Source organism: Leptinotarsa decemlineata, unplaced genomic scaffold (genome assembly GCF_025532065.1).
Source record: "Leptinotarsa decemlineata unplaced genomic scaffold, Ldec_3_MD MMD2_tig00078422_RagTag_RagTag, whole genome shotgun sequence".
Taxonomy (NCBI): Eukaryota; Metazoa; Arthropoda; class Insecta; order Coleoptera; family Chrysomelidae; genus Leptinotarsa; species Leptinotarsa decemlineata.
Window position 1 is genome coordinate 20,355,872 of NW_027412747.1, and position 20,552 is coordinate 20,376,423.

The 20,552-nt window shown below is 36.8% G+C and overlaps 1 protein-coding gene across 1 annotated transcript in view; it reads left to right on the top strand.

Annotated features, from left to right (window-relative positions):
- pio (zona pellucida domain-containing protein piopio) overlaps positions 1 to 20,552 on the top strand; it is a 54,330-nt gene that overhangs the window by 21,869 nt on the left and 11,909 nt on the right. Inside the window, exons 4-6 of the mRNA XM_074186500.1 lie at positions 301 to 512; positions 14,114 to 14,256; positions 20,133 to 20,526. Coding sequence (XP_074042601.1) covers positions 301 to 512; positions 14,114 to 14,256; positions 20,133 to 20,526 — 749 coding nt within the window. The remainder of the gene's footprint in view (positions 1 to 300; positions 513 to 14,113; positions 14,257 to 20,132; positions 20,527 to 20,552) is intronic.

Genomic DNA, 20,552 nt, shown 5'->3' on the forward strand with positions numbered 1-20,552 from the left:
TAGGTCCTCTTCTTCCATTTGGTTCCTTTTTTATCTTAAAAGATTGGTTTGAGTAAAATATAGTAGGTCATAGATGTGAATTATCAGTATCGATTTTTTGAGGTGACTTTGAGGGTATTAATAATAATGAGCAAATAGTTTTGGTTTTCCCTTGCTACTACAAAAAAGGTTTCCTGATTCCCCTCATTCATAAGTCACAGGCCTAGCTAAGTTTCAGATTATCGCCGTGTCTAATTATATCAATATACCACACACGCAGTTAAGGATTATACAGTTATTTTGGTTTTTCATTTATTTAAGGCGCCCCAGAAGTTGCGTCAGATGTCCGGGTGGAATGTAACAGCGATGAAATAATAATCAGCATCAACACCAGATCAGGGAGGTTCAACGGCATGATCTATCCCAGAGGCTTATCGAAAAGTAGTTCCTGCATGGGCGAATGGTTACAGAGGAAGGTCCCGATCAAATACAGTCTCCCTCTCAGAGGGTGCAATACCATGAGTACAGAATTGGTGAGTAAATTGATGTTTGATAAAAAATTGTTTCTTTCGAATCACCAGTGAGAACTGCCTACTCAGGTACATACTCAGTAATAATTACCTAGCCTAGGGCATCTACTTAGGTACATACTCAATTATAATTGCCTATAATAAAAGAATATTACTTGAGTTTTTTCCCAACACCAAATCTTTTTTTAATACCTCGACACGTCTCTCGATCACCAAGTGACCATCTCCAAGAGGAAGATTGAACTGGAAAACTTCCCTAAGCTAACTCTATTTATGCTATTCAGGTATACCACACATACAGGTATACCACACCTAAATAAATTTTACAATTTGCCTTACCTATTATTTTACAATATGTGCTTATGTAATGTCTAAATGTTATAGCTATATATAAAACAATTTTCAGTCATATAAAGAATTAATTTCACAATATTGCCTATCTAAATTTATTTTTACAATGTGTCCTTATGTAGTAATCAGTAAATCCAATAATATTATTTCAACAAGCTACATAGTATGCTATTTGGTATTTGTCCGTCATCGTTATTTATAATATTATGTTTACTTATTTCTACACTCTCATAGGCCTCTAGTTGCCTGTTGTTGTTAACATGTCTAACAAATCACAATGAACTGAAGTCTATGGAATGGTTTTGTTGCAAAATATGATGGGTGACTGCTGATTTTTCAGGTCTTCCATATTTTAAGTGTGCTATGTGTTCCTTATATCTTACTCTAATAGATCTTTTTGTCTGTCCATAATATTTTCCATCGCAGTCCTTTCATTCAGTTTCGTAAGTTCCAGACTTTTCCGAATTCTCGACTTTGTCTTTTGGACTTCCCAAAAGGCTCTGTAGGGTATGACTTGTTGTTTATAATGAAGAGGAATGTTACAAAATGTGATATATGAAAGATTATTGACATACTCGTATGATGATATTTACATGAAACGCTTCCACGACGTTTCTTCCTTCGACGTTTCGGGACAAAACACTTGTCTCTCCACCTCATCAGGTATGCATTAAAAGACGAAGCACTCGATTCATTCATAGTATCACGACTCAATTCTTTCATAGTATTACGACTTTATGTTATCTTCCTTTGAAAGATCCTCTTTATTGTTAATAATGGAAAAGTAGTTAGCTAAAATACTTTATTCCTGAGAATTATAGATAAAATTAATGAATAAGTGGTTTTTGTACTTAGCTTCTCTTTGAAAGAAGGTGTACATTTCCAAAACATGAAATGAACTTCTTCAACTAGACTTCATAAAGAAAAAAATTAGACCAAATATGTACTGATAGCGCCAACCCGGTTGGTGAGACGCACGTCGAGAAAAGTATTGCAGTTCTGGTGTTTCGGATGAGTACTCGTTTTGAATCTCAATGTTCCCTTAGCAAGCACCAATTTATATGTTTCCTTGAAAGTGTGGAATACATTTGAATTTCATTCCACACTTCGATATCGCAAACTGAAAGTAACGTTTATTCAAATCTCTGTTTTTCACTATGTTTGAAGGCAATTACACAATACATCCTGGATAAATTTGCTGCTGTTGTCACATTGCTCTCCTATTGTTCAAGTTCATTTCATTCCACTTTCGTTTCTTTTCAATTTCTTTTTTTGTTAGAGAGAATGTAATAGTTCGGCCCACAATGCTTTATCCTACGCGAAGCCGTTTTAGATTCAGCAATGCTCTTAAAAGGAATCCTGTCGACATCGTGACGTAAAATTATTACACCGAGTTGGGCGAGAACCAAACCTCTGACGAAGGCGAATTGTTCAAAGAGTTTCTGCAGAATTGCTCTATTGAAAACAATAAAATTAAGAGAATAAATCGGGTATTTCATTATATTTTCAATTATAACTGCCTATATAAAATATCTATTTGTTCTTTTCATGACTCAATGTTATCTTCACTGTAACACCCTTAAGGGCGAGACACACTTCTTCATACACCTCTCCGATCCGACTCCGGATTGATTTTGTCCAAAAAGAGGATCGGTGAAGGATCGCCAGTGGGTAATCACAATTGTCATACATGCTTCCGACTTCTTTCCGATTTACCAGTCCGGCCTGATACACTTGCCACTCTCGCCAGTGTCGACAGATCTCTCTACTATGCTCGCTCTCAAAATTGTATGAGAAAATTGTAGCCTTCAGAATAAGGGAGTATGTAGAAATCAACAACATATTATGTAACAACCAGCATCGTTTCAGGAAAAATCGTTCCATAGAAACAGCCTCTTATCACTTTCTCAGCAACATATCTTTGACTTGAGCAGGGCCTTCGACACTTTAAACTCCAAATTTGTAGCAGACAAACTCTTCAACCTTGGGATTCGTGGTAATGTAAATCAATTAATTGTTTCTTTTTTGGCGAATAGATGTTTCCAGGTAAAGCAGAATAACATCAAGTCAGATAAATTTTCAGTTACAATAAGTACCCCTCAGGGCAGCGTTCTTGGGCCACTAATATTTTTATCATATGTAAATAATCTTCCTCTTAATGTAAGTCATGGAAAAATATTTCTCTATGCAGATGACACGTCTATCATTCTTTCTAGTAAAACATCTGACAATATGACACAAATGGTAAATGCTATTCTAATCGAATTTAATGGGTGGCGTAACAAGAACAGACTCATTGTCAACCAGAACAAAACGGTTTACATGCAATTCGCGAATTCATCGAGAAGTCAACATAATCTCAATCTCAGTTTCCAAAATAAACCTTTAGAACTGACCAGCTCGACAAAATTCTTAGGAACTATGGTTGACTCACTCCTCACATGGCAAGAACATATAGATTATATATGTAAGAAATTGAATCAATCATACTATCTGATAAAATCTCTTAAGTGCAAGTTAGATACAAATTCACTGATATCAGTTTATTATTCCAAATTTCACTCGGTCATGTATCAGAACATTTCGGTCTGGGTACTAGCTACTGGATCAGACAGGATTTTTATAAAACAAACAGCACTGCTGAGGTTGATATTTAATTTAGACTTTAGAACTTCATGTAGAAATATATTCCAACAAAATAAAATATTGATAGTTGCAAGTCTGTACATTTTAAAAACATTGACATATGTACATGAAAATAAAGAACTTTTCCAAACAAAAACAGAGATGCATAGCTATAATATAAGAAGAAAAGATATGATCATAACACGAAAACACCATCACGCAAAATATGAAAAATCTCCTAAATATGCCGGAATTTGAATGTATAATTTACTGCCAAACGATATAAAAACTCTGTCTCCTCATAACTTCAAAAAAAATTGAAACGTAATTTATCAGAAAAGGTTTTTACACAGTAGACGAATTTACACTTGAAGTAAGCAATGAGCGATCGTATTTCTTTTGAAAACTTTATTTCAAAATGACCTTGTTACCTCTCCTTGTTTATTGTTTCTAAGCATGTTATTGATATTATTACATAGGATTTTATATGATGCCTGGACAACATTATTTTTATTGTTAAACGTAGTTCACTTGCATTCTATCTAGACCTAGAATTTTATTTATATGTTTGTTTATATCTTTGTATGTTTATATGTATGCATGTTTATAACTACAATTATGACTTATCCCATCTACACATTATGTAGCAAAAAGGATCAATAAAGCTATCTATCTATCTATCTATATTCCAACTTGGACGCTGGTTACTTTGTTATGAGTGTATTCTTCGACTTGTCAAAGGCATTCGATTCTGTGTCATGGAATTTTCTGTCTAATAAATTGACTGAACTTGGTCTTCCAAACAATGTATTAAGATGGTTAGGCTTTTATATGGAGGGGCGCTGTATGTCAGTCAAATATGGAGGCAACATGTCAGATAAACATGCTGTTAAAATGGGCGTTCCTCAGGGCTCAGTTTTAGGACCATTATTATTCAATATATTCATCAATGATTTGCCTGAATATGTGAGGGACTGCCACATAACGATGTTTGCAGATGACACCACTGTTACAGTCACTGGACATACTATGGACTAGTCTTGAACTCTTCAAAATCAGTGACAATGAAATTTCATAACAGAAATAATGATACTCAAAATGCAGTGTTTTCTATTGATGAAATAGATATGTCACAAGAAGTAAACAATTGTGGATGAAGCCTTGAATTGGAACTCTCATATTGATGGTGTCTGCAAGAAACTCAATAAAGCATTTTTTGCAATAAAGCAGATGAAAAACTGTGTAGATCAAAAAAGTCTGATTAGCATCTATTATGCAATGGCTTTTTCACATATTTTCTTGAACATCATGTCTTGGGGGTGCGGTTCGGATTTCAACAGGGTGTTTATAGGACAGAAACGTATTCTGAGACTAATTTTTGACATGGAATATCGTGAAAGTTGTAAACCAGTGTTCATAAGAATGAAATTGCTGTCTGTCCCAGCACTGTATATTTTTAAAAGTGTAGTTTTTATTAGAAAAAATCTTACAACTCTCACAACTAATAGATCCTCTCAACATTTTCATACACGTCACGCTGATCAATTGAGAATACCCCTCGACAGGACAGCTTAATTCCAAAAATCAGCACTATATAATGGGATCATCCTGTATAATGAACTGCCATCTTCGATTAAAAATCTGAAATTCGAGAATGTGATCTATATCCATGTTAAATCCTTGCTCATTGAAAAGTGTTCCATGTTAAATCCTTGCTCATTTAAAAGTGTTACTATAGTCGCCAGGAATACCTAAACGATAATTTAATGTAGTTATTTTCTGAATAAGTCTAATGTGAATGTCATAAAAGTTATTTATTAGTGTTACAGTATGCTTTTTGTTTTTAATTAACCTGCCATATGTACATACGTTCATTGACGAAAATAAATTACTATTCATTTTAGTATTATAATATAAGATATATCTTACTGACAATTGATTTTGTAAGTATGTTTATGTTTTTATTCTTTTGTGTTTTAACTACATATCGTTTTAATTAGTTCACAATTTTTTTTACTTCATTTCAACTATGTACCAAGGGTAAATGGTTTGATTTAATTGACTTACCATATGTATATATTATACCACAGTGGTTTAATAAATTATTTTTATTATTATCTCGGAAGGTCCTTTAAGCAAAATGTTCAAGAATTTTAGCAACTGCGATTTAGAGCGCTCGTACACGAGCCACATTTTGCGGTCGGATCGACCACACAATTGCAGTGGCGTTCCAGCGAACTTAAGCCGCCCATAAGAAATACTGTACTACACATACACGGGCGTTCCCGTGAAGTGCGGCACTGATGTCTTGGAACTTCATGCCGCCAACATCCTCCCAGTCATTACCCCATCTGTCCTTTCTTGACAACAATCAGCTAAAAGGGTAAGGGAGCTGGGCTCCATCCTGTTTGAACTGAGGACGCTTGGTCAGTACACGGGCGTTCACAAAAGTCAAAACGGGCTTCTGCACTCAATTTGCTGCTGATCTCCGCCGAGATGTCATCGCGGCATCCGCCGTACACTAACCACAAACTTGCAGTCATACCCAACCGCGTACGGCCGGACTAAGTCCGGCCGTACACCGACCACATATTTGCAGTTGAGGCAACCACAACATTGTGGCCACGTTGACTGCACTTCGCGGTTGACCCAACTACATTATTTTTGTGGTCGACTTGCGGTCATATAAACCGCACTTGCAGTTGAGGCAACTGACATCAAAAATTGAATGCTGTGAAACCAATATGAGAAAAAGTACACGACGGTGTACGCGGTTGGGTACGACTACAAGTTTGTGGTTAGTGTACGGCGGATGCCGCGATGACATATCGGCGGAGATCAGCAGCAAGTTGACTCCAGACGCCCGTTTTGACTTTTGTGAACGCCCGTGTACGTGTAGCACAGTATTTCTTATGGGCAGCTTGAGTTTCATCGGGGTAGAGAAGTAAATAAATATGCTTTTGTGTCCGATTGAAAGACGCATCAAATCTCACGCATCTGAATAAACAAAAATTAATCTGACTCCTCACTTTTTTGCTGACAAAAAGAATGAATTCTGTCTATAGACTATAAGAGCCCAGAAAAAATAGTTCTAAAATGAAATTGGATCAAAATAGCACATATTTCTGTTTCAAGATGATTCTTAACACAAACTATATAATCAAATAACGGGTCAGTCTGTCCATTTATTAGGAATTTGATTCACTTGGAGTAATTATGTCAGTAAAGGTATTCCACTGGAACTTCAAGTAGATCCACATCAGTTATCATTGTACGTAATGTCAATAGATATATCGTCTAAAGTAAATAGAAAATATTTAAAATATTTTGAACTGTGTTTTTCAAGTATATTCAATATTAATAATAAATACTAATGACAAATCCGACCACCAGCTATTTCGTAGGAAACCAGTTTCCGCTCAAGTAGAATTTAATTGAAACCTTGGGGGGCTTTTATTAAAGATCATCTTCGAAATTAACTAAAAGCAATCAGGTCTGAAGTCCATCCTCCGATGATGTTTTGTTTCCTCCATTACAATTCCTAAATTGTATTGTTCGTAACAGAATTAAAATCATTAAAAACATGCCATGAAGGTTCGAGCATAGACAGTCGTGTTAGTCATAAATTGAATCTTACCTTGCCATGACTTGCATGACATCATCATCAAGGTAACGAATGAAAAGATAGCGGATACCACCTTCTGTGAAAAAATGTTTACAGTTTGTTTTATTTTTAGCGTGGTTAACCAACTGAAGACGAGCCGATTCCTCGGAACCACTCATGGAAGTGTATGTAACGGATGGATACGTTTTTACAGTGTATAAATAAGTACTTGAATGATGGCTGATAATTTGAACGGATTGTATTACCGTGAGAATTCATTCTCTGAACACGCAATCTAATTTACAATTTGTCATCGCTATACGAGGTGTTTATTAAACATGTGGCAAAAATTTAAGGGGCTAGTCCTTGCACAATTCTAAGGATATTTTGTCCTTTGATGTAATTTATTTATTGATTTATTTGTATCCAAACAGACCAAAGGTCTAATAACATAGATGATGAATATAAAATAATCTTCACATTTCAATAATTATAAATCATGTGAGGTAATTGGCCGGATAGTCTTAGTTGCATTGAATCGAAAAGAAGAAGAAGATGAGAGTTAGTTGTGTACCTAATCAAAAGCTGTGAGGTTGAATATCAATGAACTATATGTAATCTGATATTGAATATGATAGTGCAATAAAATCGATAATAATAATATATATAAAGTATGGATAGAAAAACATATGCATGAACAGATGAAAATACTAAATATAATAAATATGTATACCGTATCAAACACATTTATTCAAAAAATAATCTAATATTGCTCTACGAAGTACTCCCTGAGGTAGAGTCCAAAACAACTCAAAAAATTTGAAAAAATTGATGAAATCTTTATTGGAATCCATAGAACGATCAATATAATTTAATGTTTGAAGAAGATTTCATGCAAATGTTGTACGCGGCTTGGCTTTAGATGGCCCATGCACAAGGTCCAATTTTGACACACTCTCTCTAACATATCGACCGGTATTTCACGTATAAATTCTTCAATATTGGCTCCCTGAGCGTCAGTCGTTGCTGGTTTATCCCTGTAGACATGAGCCTTAACATGACCCCACAAGAAATAATCCAAAGGCGTTAAATCACACGATCTAGGCGGCCAATTGACCGTCCCCAAAAGTGAGATATTCTGTTCACCGAAGGCGGCTCTTAATTGGGCCATTCTTTCGCGTGCCGTGTGGCATGTGGCACCGTCTTGTTGAAACAACATGTCAGGCATGTCCAATTCTTCCATTTTGGGCAAAAAGTCCTCAAGCATCACACGGTAGCGCTCGCCATTCACAGTAACGTTCCGGCCATTGTCGTCTTTGAAGAAGTTCGGCCCGATGATGCCACCGACCCATAATCCATACCAAACAGTGACTTTTTCAGGATGCATCGGTAGCTCTTGCAATGCTTGTGGCTGGTTTTCACTCTAGATGTGGCAATTTTGCTTGTTAACGTATCTATTCAACGTCGCTCAACACAACTTTTCGATAAAAATGTGGATCTTCCTCCAACTGTGCTAGCGCCCATTCACCAAATGTTACACGTTGCGGGAGGTCGTGTGACTTCAATTCTTGCAGTAACTGTGTCTTATAAGGTTTTACACCCAAATCCTTTCGCAAAATTTTCCACTCAGTGGAGTAACTGGGCCGGCGAACGGCGGCGAATCAACATTTCACGGTCATCACGAACACTGGCGGTTACAGCCGCAATATTTTCTTCGGTCCTCACTCTACGTATGCGTGCTGGTGGTTTAATGTCCAATAATGTAAACTGGGTTTAAAATTTAGTCACAAGCTTCCAAATAGCTCCCCCAGTAGGCCGACGAAACTGCCCATAAATTGGAATGAGTGCACGATGCACTTTCTTCACCGATCATGAGTTTTGATAGTAAAATTCAATAATTTGCAAGCGTTGTTCATTCGTAAGTCGATTCACACGTGATCTGTCAAAACCAGTGTTGCCAAAAAGGTACCAGCAAAAGAATCTCTCATTACAAGCACACTAGATGTATTGGTCAGACGTAGCATGGTCACGAGAGGGCATCTGTTCGTTGTAACCACCAACGAAATATTGAATGCATAAGTTGTCCGAGTTCTACGGAAAGGGACATTGAATCTCAGAAATGATAGGATTCCTGGTGCATTTATAAATACCTGAGCAATTTATTTTCTATTTTCTCGACTGCATTGATTGGTAGCCGATATTCACCTGACCATATCATACTTGCAAATTCCAGTTTAGGGTGTTATTCATATGCTTCTGGACTCTGTTCTAACTATGGTTCAATATACATAGTAACTCGTTCGTTACAAGGTTCCATAACGCTAGAGATAAGACCTCTTCCTTGAACACGGCTCTAAGGCTCACCCTGTCCCTATTATTTTCCACTTCAGCTTCCTGAAAGAACCTTCCCTGCGAGTGGCCGTCGTTGGATATCTCTCGAATACTTTCATTTTCAACGCTGGTATTCCCCAGGGATCCATATTATCTCCAACCTTCTTTTTATTGTATATCAACGACTTATTGGAGAAAACCAAAAATCCAATATATTGCTTTACTGACGACAGCACACTTGTGTCGTCATTTCATTTGGATTCCAAGACATCGGCTATGGAGGCACATCTTCACCGGCAGCAGGAGGTTGCATATCTTAATGAGGATCTTGAAGTGATTTTGAATCGGGGTGAAACTAACCAGGTTCAATTCAATGCCACAAAAACCCAGACATCAGTTTTCTCCAAGAAGATTAATGTCTCCGAATCGGATATAATAATGTCTGATCAGACAACTCCGCTTTCTGCTTCGATAAGTTTGTTGGGGGTTAAAATGGACACCAATATGTCTTGGCTGGAATGGCAAAGACTGCTTCTCGAAAGCTTGGAATACTGAACCAGAAAACTGTACACACCCCAGCAACTTTTGATGCTTTATAAAGTTAAGAACAGACCTTCTAATGAGTACTGTTCTCATGTATATATGTTTCTCATATATATTCAGAAAATAGCCATCCGCCTGATTGGAGACGTGGACATCGCGTGCAACTTCGATAATCTGGAACATCGAAGAAATGTTGGAGACTTGTCTCTTTTCTATAGATATTTTCACGGGAGGTGTTCAAGTGTTTTGGCACATTTGATTCCACCAAGAGTGCTACATATCAGAAACACGCGACGGACTCTGGCTGCTCATTGTTTTGAGGTTAAACTCAGTACACCGAGAACTTCCTTGTTCAAGAACTCTTCCTTGTGAAGAACTTCGTTTGTATGGAATAAACTACCTGAGAACATTTTTCCAAATGGATTCAATCTCCAGCGATTCAAAGCCAATGTGAATCGCTACTTTCGCACAGGCACCGCTCTGAGAGCGCCTTAAGAATTATCCTGTAGTGCTTGTGTTTTGTCCTGGAAAAAACCTAATGGACAAATCTTCTTGAAATGCAGTTTATCCACCTCCAGCTTGTATCATTGATCCTCATATCGACGCCTGGATTATTTATCTCAAGGAATTTTGGAAAGGGCTCTTAACATCCAAAAGACTACGTAAAAGTACCTCCTTGTTCGGTGAGGCGTCATCAAGTATTTTCACCTGATGGCAAAGCACTGATCAATTGGTCAGTAATACACCCCTAACATTCATCTCTAGGATTCTTTTAATGTTGTCAATTCAATACGAGAATGAGGAAGTGCAAATGTAACTCTCTCCTCTTATGTATGTGTTTTTCGCCTCATTTGTTTTAAATCATTTATTGAAACCTGAGGTCGTTTCGCGAGTAGAGTCTAGCAAGTATATGCACTTGAGTTTACTCAACCTTCCTGCATTGTCTCCTCCTCGAGCCTCTCATAGTTACGGGTATTTAGTATTGGGTCCACACACCTGATTTATTTACTGTTCTGAAGGCTTTCATAATTTTTCATCACATCCGTACCAGGTCTTCATTTCACCAGGTTTGATCTCCGACTAAGTGGTCGTTGTATGTAGATATAATAGCTCTATGTTACCGATCTGCTGTGCTAAGAACCTTCATTCTATAGAATCCCTCACAAAACACATTTGCTCTGAGCAAGTGTACAGATCTTCCTTATCAGCTTCCTGGGAAATATTGAAAGAGCAGTTCATTTTGTCAATCCAACCTATATCTACATCATTCTCTCTCTTGAACATTTTATATTCCATTCTGGAAGTATGTAAAATGTAAAATGTAAATTTGCAGATCTGTCAGTTTATTTTCTGGGGAATTTCCACATGTGATTCAACATGTAATTTCAAAACTTAGATACGGATGAGTCAAACAACTTACCGAACATAGCGCACGGCAATAGCAATAGCAGAAAATTTTAGTTTCATCGCCTTTACTTTCTCAGGTTTAGGGACAATTACGTTCAGCAATGCATATGGTGTTCAGCCTAGCACCAATGATGGGACTCAGGCGGGTCGAAACAGAGCTGTCTGGTATTGGACCACGAATGCTTTTATTTTGGAATCTGGACATCCAATAGCAGATATCAAATCAAAGTCAAAAATTATACAATGTGTTATCTAATAGTGGAAATTGGATTCCACGACGGAAAGTCAGTCTAGCTTAAGAAAATTACGGGAAGTTCATCATCTTGGCTGACCCTTTGCTGTACGTAAAAACACAACCAATTTCTTGAGTAGCTCAGTCGCCGTCTTTGAGATTGACAGAAAACTCGAACCAAATATCTATGATAAGCGAGGAGAACGACTTTGTTTTTGGGTTCTGTTGTCCACTACCAATTCTATTTACCTTCTTGAAACGACCAATGAATTTTTATAAAACTTTAAGGATGCACTGTATACGTGACAACCGCTCATCTGTGAATAATTAGTCAATTGAAATGTTTTGCACGCACGGAAAGTAGTGCGAAGAATACTGATGGTACCGTTTCATTGAAAAGGAAATCGAGGAGCAAATCAACTTGATGCATGCATATACAGAGGATTTTTACGCGTTAGTGATTGTCTGTTGGTTTCTCACGGTTTATTAAAACGAAGAAGTAACGTAACAACGTGAATGAAAAACAATAATCAAGTTGAAATAATAATATAGCTTTGCCACATACTTATATGTTACTTTGTACACACAGATTCATAATTAGTTCAATGAAAAAAGTCTTGCTATTAACACACTTGAACCTTAACACTATACTCATTATTTTCTTTCCTAAACACGTTAACTGACTTGAGAACTAACATGTGGCTCACGGAACTAGTTTATTATCAGGCCACGTGATCTTACGTACGGCTCTCATCACAAAATATGGGTTTAGAAACTATTTGCTGCTAGTCAGTGCTCATGGATTGTTTAGACATGTGACCTAGAGGAACACAGTAAAAGAATTCATCGATTATAATAAATTTCATTTTACATACAGCATGAATCTCGTTTATTAGACGTAACAGAAGGATTCTTTACAGGTATTGCATGTGAATATTATTCGCTTTAATATTTTTTTCTTTCATGACAACCAACTCTTTGAAGAATATCTGCAGATAATAATAATAGTAATAATAATAATAAAGTTTATTCATCCTGCCAATTTACATGAATTATATAAGATTAATGTGTGAATAAACAAGAAATCACAGAAGCTCTAAACGTGCTTGTTAGTGATAAAATAATACTAAAAAACAATTGCTTTCATGGTAGTGAGGATGCCAGGACTTTAAACTTGTGGAGAGTGAATCTCAGCTTTTGGCAAAGAGATTGGATATGAATGTTCCACTTGAGATGCGTATCTATATGTACGCCCAAATATTTCGAAGATGTTGCTGATTTGATAACGAACTGTTCTGTTGGAATGTTAACTCGAATTTTATCATCAAAGTTATGGGAAGTTGTCCTATTGCGGAAAAATGGTAGGAAGTGTGTTTTATCAACATTAATTGTGAGTAATTTATGATTCAGACATTTCCAGATTATATGAAAGTTTGATGCAACTATGTCCCTAAGTTCATCCCATGAATTACCGCCGTAAAAAATGGCTGTATCATCAGCGAAACCTAGGATATCTCCCCTAGCCTTCAGCAAAAACATTCCGTTCACGTAAATATTGAAGAGGAGTGGTCACAAAATTGTTCCCTGAGGTACTCCATACTGAATAGAGCTGCGATTGTTGACTAAATACACTCTTGCATACTCACCGGTTTTTTACCGACCATTCCAGTCTCGAATGCTCGGTGAAATTGTAATTACTACGCATTAACTTCGTTTTGGTGGTGCGTGCTAATTACGACAACAAAGCAACTGATTGTTTGACCGATAAAAATCCGGTGAGCGTGCAAGCACCCGCTACCAAATAAATATCGGCCGATTTTGTACTGGCCGTCCAAAATCGGTGTGTGTGCAACTAGCGAAATAATGCAATCGAGAATCGCCGGTAAAACTCCAAAACCGAACCGACTACAGATTTCTAGAAAGGACCGTTCCCGATACAAGCACGGCTTCCCAACCCAAGAGGGCAGTTTAGAAAGTGGATCAAGCGGCTAAACAAGAAATTCAAATGGTGAAAATAAACGTTAGTTGCAACGTTAGTTGCTAAGTGTTGTAAATAAATTAGTTTGTGATTAGTGAAATATTGTTGTTTAAGACAGTTAGTTCATTAATTTGTCACAGTATTTTCAAAGAATATTTTTTTTCTGTTTTTGGAAGTTTCAACTTTTTATATGGGGTCTTCCAACAGAGACTTCCCAACTATGACAATTCATAACGGCCATTTTGTTGAAGCTACATCTGTCAAATTAGTTGTAAGTTATTCATTCTGTTCTACCGAATCACCATGGGTGGATATAGCATTCAACAACACGTGCCAGTGCCAATAATTGCGCAACGTACCGCGCGCTTCGCCCATTTTACGGTCGCCATAATCATCCTAGCGAGAGGAATACTCATAAATTGTTCAAAAACTTTCCTGTTTACACAGGAATATAACCAAAGCAACAACAAAGACTGATTCTTTACCATTCCCCATTCAAAACAAATTTACCTACGCCAATTTTTTTATTTCAGGATGACGGAGGCATTGAATATTTCAATACAATCGTCGTTCAGCCCCATTTGAAGTTGGTCACCAACCAAGGAAGAGGATTCCACATCAGATGCAGATACAACACCAGGAATAATACAGTATTGAATGATTCTTTGAAGGTCGAGTAAGTTGCGTTCCAAGTTTCTCAATTGAAATTATTTATTTGGTTTATACAACAAACTAGTTCGAGTTATAAAACGTTTAATGCTGCTGCACGCTTGAACAACTTGGAAAAAATGATTAAATAATAACACAGTTGTTAATGATACAATTTATGTTAAAACGAGTGTGATTGATTGAGTTATGTTTGGTGTCATTTGTTTTTCACGAACAAAACCTAAGCAACTGTAATTTCCATGGAACATATTTTTTCAAAAAACCCCAGAACACTTTGTCAAGTTGCAAGTTAAGCTCTGAATAAAGTAAGTAGTCTACTAATCCCAAATACATCGCTAAAGTTCACCAAATGGTGCTAGACGTCCACCGAATTGGTGTGAGAGAGACAGCAGAGGTTATGAACATGTCAAAATAACGTGTTTGTCAAATACATATATTTTTTTTTGCATCATCAACTGCTAGGTTATTAGCCGCGGACTTGTTATATTATGCTGTCTCCTGGTTTCCTCATATTCTGGACATTCTACAAGTATATGTTGTACTGTTAGTACTGTTTAGCATGTAGTACATAGAGGTTGTTCTCCTAAGAGCAAGTAAAGGTGTGTCATTTTTGTATAGCCGATTCGCAGTCGTGTGAGAAGAACTTGTGCTTTCCTGGTCAATTTCAGTGGTGAGATTCGCTTATTCACACTTGGTTTCGTGCATTTCATGCATGAAGCTGACAGTTCTACCGCTTTCCTTCATAATATGAATTCTGGCAAGAATAATCCTTGCAAGGGGGTCAAGAGTAAATTTATTTTGAGATGATCTTATGGAATTCAACGAGTCCGTTCAGATTAGGAGTTTCGTTTCCTGTGAATTCACAGAATAATAAAGATTGGTATATAGCGTATAATAGGGAATATGCAGACAATTTTTTAATTTTTTTTATTCAATATTCACTTCATTTTGATATAGAAAAAAAAAATAAACATTTCTGTAAGAGTAATAATTATTTTTTCATAAAATCTTGAAATATTGGTTTACTTTGACAACTTCAAACGCTCATATTTCTCGCGCGCTTGAGGCGTGACGTCATAGGGTATGTCCTGTCAGTTTATTGTTTACATTGAGAGTTAGTATGATAGTTAACAAGGTGTTTTAGTTTAAATATGGCGTAATAATCATGGAAGAAGAAAAAAAGCCATTTTATAGATATTGCATGGTACCAATGTGTCCGAACACTATAAAAAGTACACCAGATGAAGTTTCATAACCTTAAAGTTCATAACCTTATTTACGTATGTCATACAATGAATGTAAACAACATTTGAGGTTATATTGAGGGATATAATTTTATAAGTGCATGTATGCATAAAAACAGATTTACTCGATTAAAAATACCATGTTTTACAATAATTACCTTGCAGCTTTTACTTCCTTAACCTCAGCAGATGTAAAATCCGGGTTTGACTCAAAATATGTGGTCATCATGAATTCATCTATTTTTGGAAGATTATCCGACTGTGCTTCAACAAAACCGTTGTCCGTCATTGCTGTTGATGACGCTTAGTATTTCTTGACATTAAAATATTAGAAAACTAAGCTAGAATAGCAATACAACCAATTTTTCTCTCCAACACAACCTGAATGTATGAAAATAAATCACAGGTGACTGACATGGCATGCCGTATGACGTCACGTTTCATTTCGACCAATGGTGGGGCATTTTTCAAATTTGAATTTCGCTCGTAAATGTTTCACTTTTTGATTTATGTTTTAAATAATGAAATACATATAAAATTAGAGAATAACGAATTGAGTGTAATACTAGGACCTTAAAAGCTCCAGGAAAAAAAATCAGGCCATTTTATTTTTTATGCATATTTCCTATTCTGCTGTGTATGCGCTGGTCGCTGAGTGCATGTACCAGCTATATGCACAGCCCACCCCATAGAATAGAATAGAATAGAACTTTATTGCGACCATAAAAAATACAAATATTTTGGACAAGTCACCTATTACATTGCACGTTACATAAAGAAGCTGTAAATGTAACAATAAAATTAAATGTAGAGTATGAAATGCATTTTCAAAATTCTTAACGTATAAAGAAACAGGAATAAAAAGTGGAAAAGATGCACTAGGTATCTCCAAACGAATATTGAAGTCGAGTAATATTGAACTCACTCAGAGTATACAGGCTCATTTTAGTGAGAAGTTTTTCCACTGTATTTCTGAAAAGTCTGAGTGGCAGATGTTTGATTTTTTCAGGAAGTAAATTGAAGCAAGTGATGCCAATTGATTTTTGCTTTTATCCAATCTTCTTAAGAGGGACACAATATTATTTCCATTGCGTGTTTTGTAGGAGTGAATATCCGAGTGTGTTGTGAGTGTGTGATAATTTTCTTTGACATGCAGAACATTGTCAAAGATAATTTGTGAGAATAGAGTCATGATTCCTGTATTCTCAAACAAAGGCTTACAGTGATCATTATATTCAGCTTTTACAATGCTACGTACAGCAGCTTTTTGCAAGACAAATACTCTTTAAAGATGGGTGTAGGTTGCATTACCCCAGCACAGCAACCCATAACTCATTGCTGAGTGGAACAAGGCGTAGTATGTCATTAGAGCTGCTTTCTGACCAGCCTTTGTAGCTATTCGCCTGATGGCATAAACAGATTTTGCTAGTTTGTTGCAAAGATTACTGTTGTGGGTGATCCAGGCAAGAGACGAGTCAAGATGAACTCCAAAAAGTTTATACTTTCTGATGTAGAAATGGCATCAGTGCGATAGTTTGAAAATACACAAATTTCTTTGTTTCATTCATATACAGTTTATTAGAGTCAAACCACTGTTTAGCAGAGGCACAAATATTTGCCGATATGTTATCAACATCACGGGTTCTATCTATATGTACAGAAAATGACGTGTCGTCAGCGTATAATATTGTCCGTAATTCAAGTTTGAGATGCATATATGAAGGTAAATCGTTGTCATAAATTAGGAACAGAAAAGGCCCTAGTATGGAGCCTTGTGGGACTCCCTTTTTGATAATACGTTCTTGACTCATCATATTGTTATTGTAAACTCTCGATCTTCGATCTATAAGTATATATTTTGCAGTAGTTAGGAAATTAACTGATGTTATTGTTATAGTTCAGTTTGTGTTATTTTGAGTTCAATTCTGACTTTTTCATTTAACTTCACTTTCACATATCGAATCAACATTTAGGCATGAATAAGTTGTCTGCGCTTTGAGTGCCGCGTTTGCTCACGTTAGACCGAAAACGTGTTCAAATTAACATTTCCAGCGCTCTGTTGGCGCAGTTTGGGCGCAATAAATCGGAGTTTAGGCACCGAATAATTACTGCAGATGAAACTCAGATAGGCCCGACACAAAAATAAAGTCCAAACAGTGGACTGCAAAGGAGGAACAGGTTCCAAAAAAAGCAAAAACTTTTTTTTCGGCTGGAAAAGTGATGACGACTGTTTTTTGAGATAGTCATGGAGTTATTTCAATCGATTATCTTCAAATAGGAAAACCCAATACAGAGCATAATACGCATCATTAAACTGATAATAATAGTATCGTTTATCGTGCATAAAAAATACATTTATACATAAAAGGAAAAGGGTTACCCAAAGGCTATCTTCCACCCCTCCCAAAAATTATACAGTTAGTGTAAGATAATAATTAGAAAAATACTTATTTACTATCATAGCAATGATAGAGAAAAGAAAAAATAATAGATCATATAGTTGCTGATAACTCTTAATATTCTTAACATTATTTTGGTCAATTTACCAATTTCATTGCACTACCATACATTGAATTTTAATTTTTTTTAATTAGCACTGAGCAGTAAGCATATGTGATATGTGTAATACAACCATTACAAGGAAAAACATCGTCTCTTGTGAAGAATTCAAGGCATTTTGTCGAACTACTAGGGTCAATTGAAGTCACACAGGAAGATCAACTAATTTGTTTCGACGTGGAAAGCCTTTACATCAACGTTCCGGTCGAAGAAGCACTCCAAATTATACAGAAGAAGTTATCCGAAGACGGGAACCTGAAAGAGAGAACGAATCTACCCATAGTAATTATGGTATTACTAGGATGCTGTGTACAAAACTGTTATTTCCAACTGAAGGACGAATTCTTTACACGAGATGAGGAAACCCACTCACACGGGACAGTATCTGAACCACGAATCCAACCACCATCAATCGACTGAAAGAGGAATCATCAAGACTCTATTAGACCGTGCTTTCGGGCTCTGTAATACGAAGGAAGGTCTCGAGAAGGAACTAGACATCATCAAAAATGATCTTCAACGGAATGGCTACTCCAAAGCGATAGTAGAAAAGACTTTGGCTGAAAGACAGCAGGAGTTAATTATACAACCAGTGCTTGCACTTCCCTACATCAGAGGATTATTGGAGAGGATAAGAAGAATTGGTTCCAAGTACACCATCAGAACCTGCTTCAGATCCAGTAACACTATCCGTAGCAGCCTCACGAAAACCAGGCCACCAAACGCGGACTGCGATTCCAAGAATTCATTTACCGGATACCCCGTGAGTGCGGAAAATCCTATATTGGTGAAACTAAGAGGCCATTGAATGTTCGCATTGCCGAGCACAAGAAACACACACAGCGAGGGGAAATCAGTAAATCAGGAATAGCAGACGATGTTTGGACAACATCGATTGGTCCCAAGCTGAGATCGTACACAGAGAGGAACATTGGTCTCAGAGAAAATTCAAGGAACCCGCATACATGTTGTCCAACATTCAGCCAAGCTAGCGTAAAGATACGCAACATATGGAAACCCATCATCAATCGAAAAATGGCCAACTCCCGCCAAACGGTCATTTCCCACTGAACCACTGAAGAAAAAATGGAAAGCGCGGTTAAATGAAAGTACTCGAACGACCCATAAATAGTCATCCCTCGGAGGAATCAGTCCAGTCATCACCCGAAGGCGATTGTAGATACTAACAATCGAAACTTCGTGAACTAACGTAACTTGGAATCTCTCCACTTTTTATTTTTATTTTCTTTCTTCATTTCTTTATTTTTATTTATTGAATTGTTCTATTTTTACTTGTATTTTATTTCACTATTATTTCATTTCAGGTTTATTTTGGTAAATATAATTGTTATTTTCAGCTATTCATTTTTAATTCTTCTTTTTTTAGTTGTTTCAAGGATTGCAAATCATTTTATGTATTAGACAGTGGAAGTCCGAACTAGTGAAATTCATCATGTAACTTTGTCAATCACCTTCAAACAAAGATTGAACACCTGAATGACAAGAAGATTTATGAATTTCTGGCAAAATCTTTCAGAATTTGCTCACTTCAAGAGTTCATTCACCATTCGAAGCTTGAAACTAAATAGTTGTTAGACTAGAGTAGAGATGAACTACACCATTTGAACTAATCGGTTTCGTTAAGAAGCTGGGTTTATTTGGTCGAGTTTGAATAGATATAAGCCACAATGAACCCTTTCGGGTTGCGGTGGAAGGTCGAATAGACCAACTCACTTTCAACCTAATATAACTCAACCTAAAAGGAGATGACATCGCCTTTACTTACTCAGAATCTTCCTTTAAGGGCAGTGGAATCCACAAATAACATCAATTGTTCAACTAAGTTATCTGATTATTTTGTTATTCTTGATATTTTTTTTTGTCAATATCACCTTCATTTGTTTTCTTTCTAAATCCCTTCAAATTTTCTTTCTCAATGACACAAATATTTTTTGACAATTCTAAACCTCTAATCTTCAAGCTGTCTACCAATAATGTATTAGAGTGGAGAATGCACCAACATGGCAATATTATTATATCTCCACATTCTAAAACAACTCACCCCCCTTTCCTTTTGCAGTCTCCACTCCGCTCAACCTCTAACCGCCCTAGCTCCCATGCCGGGTTGCAGCATGAAGATCTTCTCGGGGGATCCCACCCAGAAAGAGGTCGCAGAAAACGTCAAGATCGGAGACCCCTTGACTTTGGTGGTGACACTGGACCAGCAAGAAACGTACGGAATCCGAGTCACCGACTGCTTGGTCCGCGATGGGCTCGGCTGGAGCGAACAGAAACTGATCACGGACCAAGGCTGTCCTACGGACTCGGAAATTATGGGGATGTTCCGGTATTCGGAAGACAAGACTAAGGCTTCTGTACACTTCCAGGCGCACAAGTTTCCTTACACGGCTTCGGTGTACTACCAGTGCAACGTCAAGTTGTGTCTGAAGGCTGATAACGGATGCGAAATGATGGTAAGTGGGTTATAGTTGACAGTTAC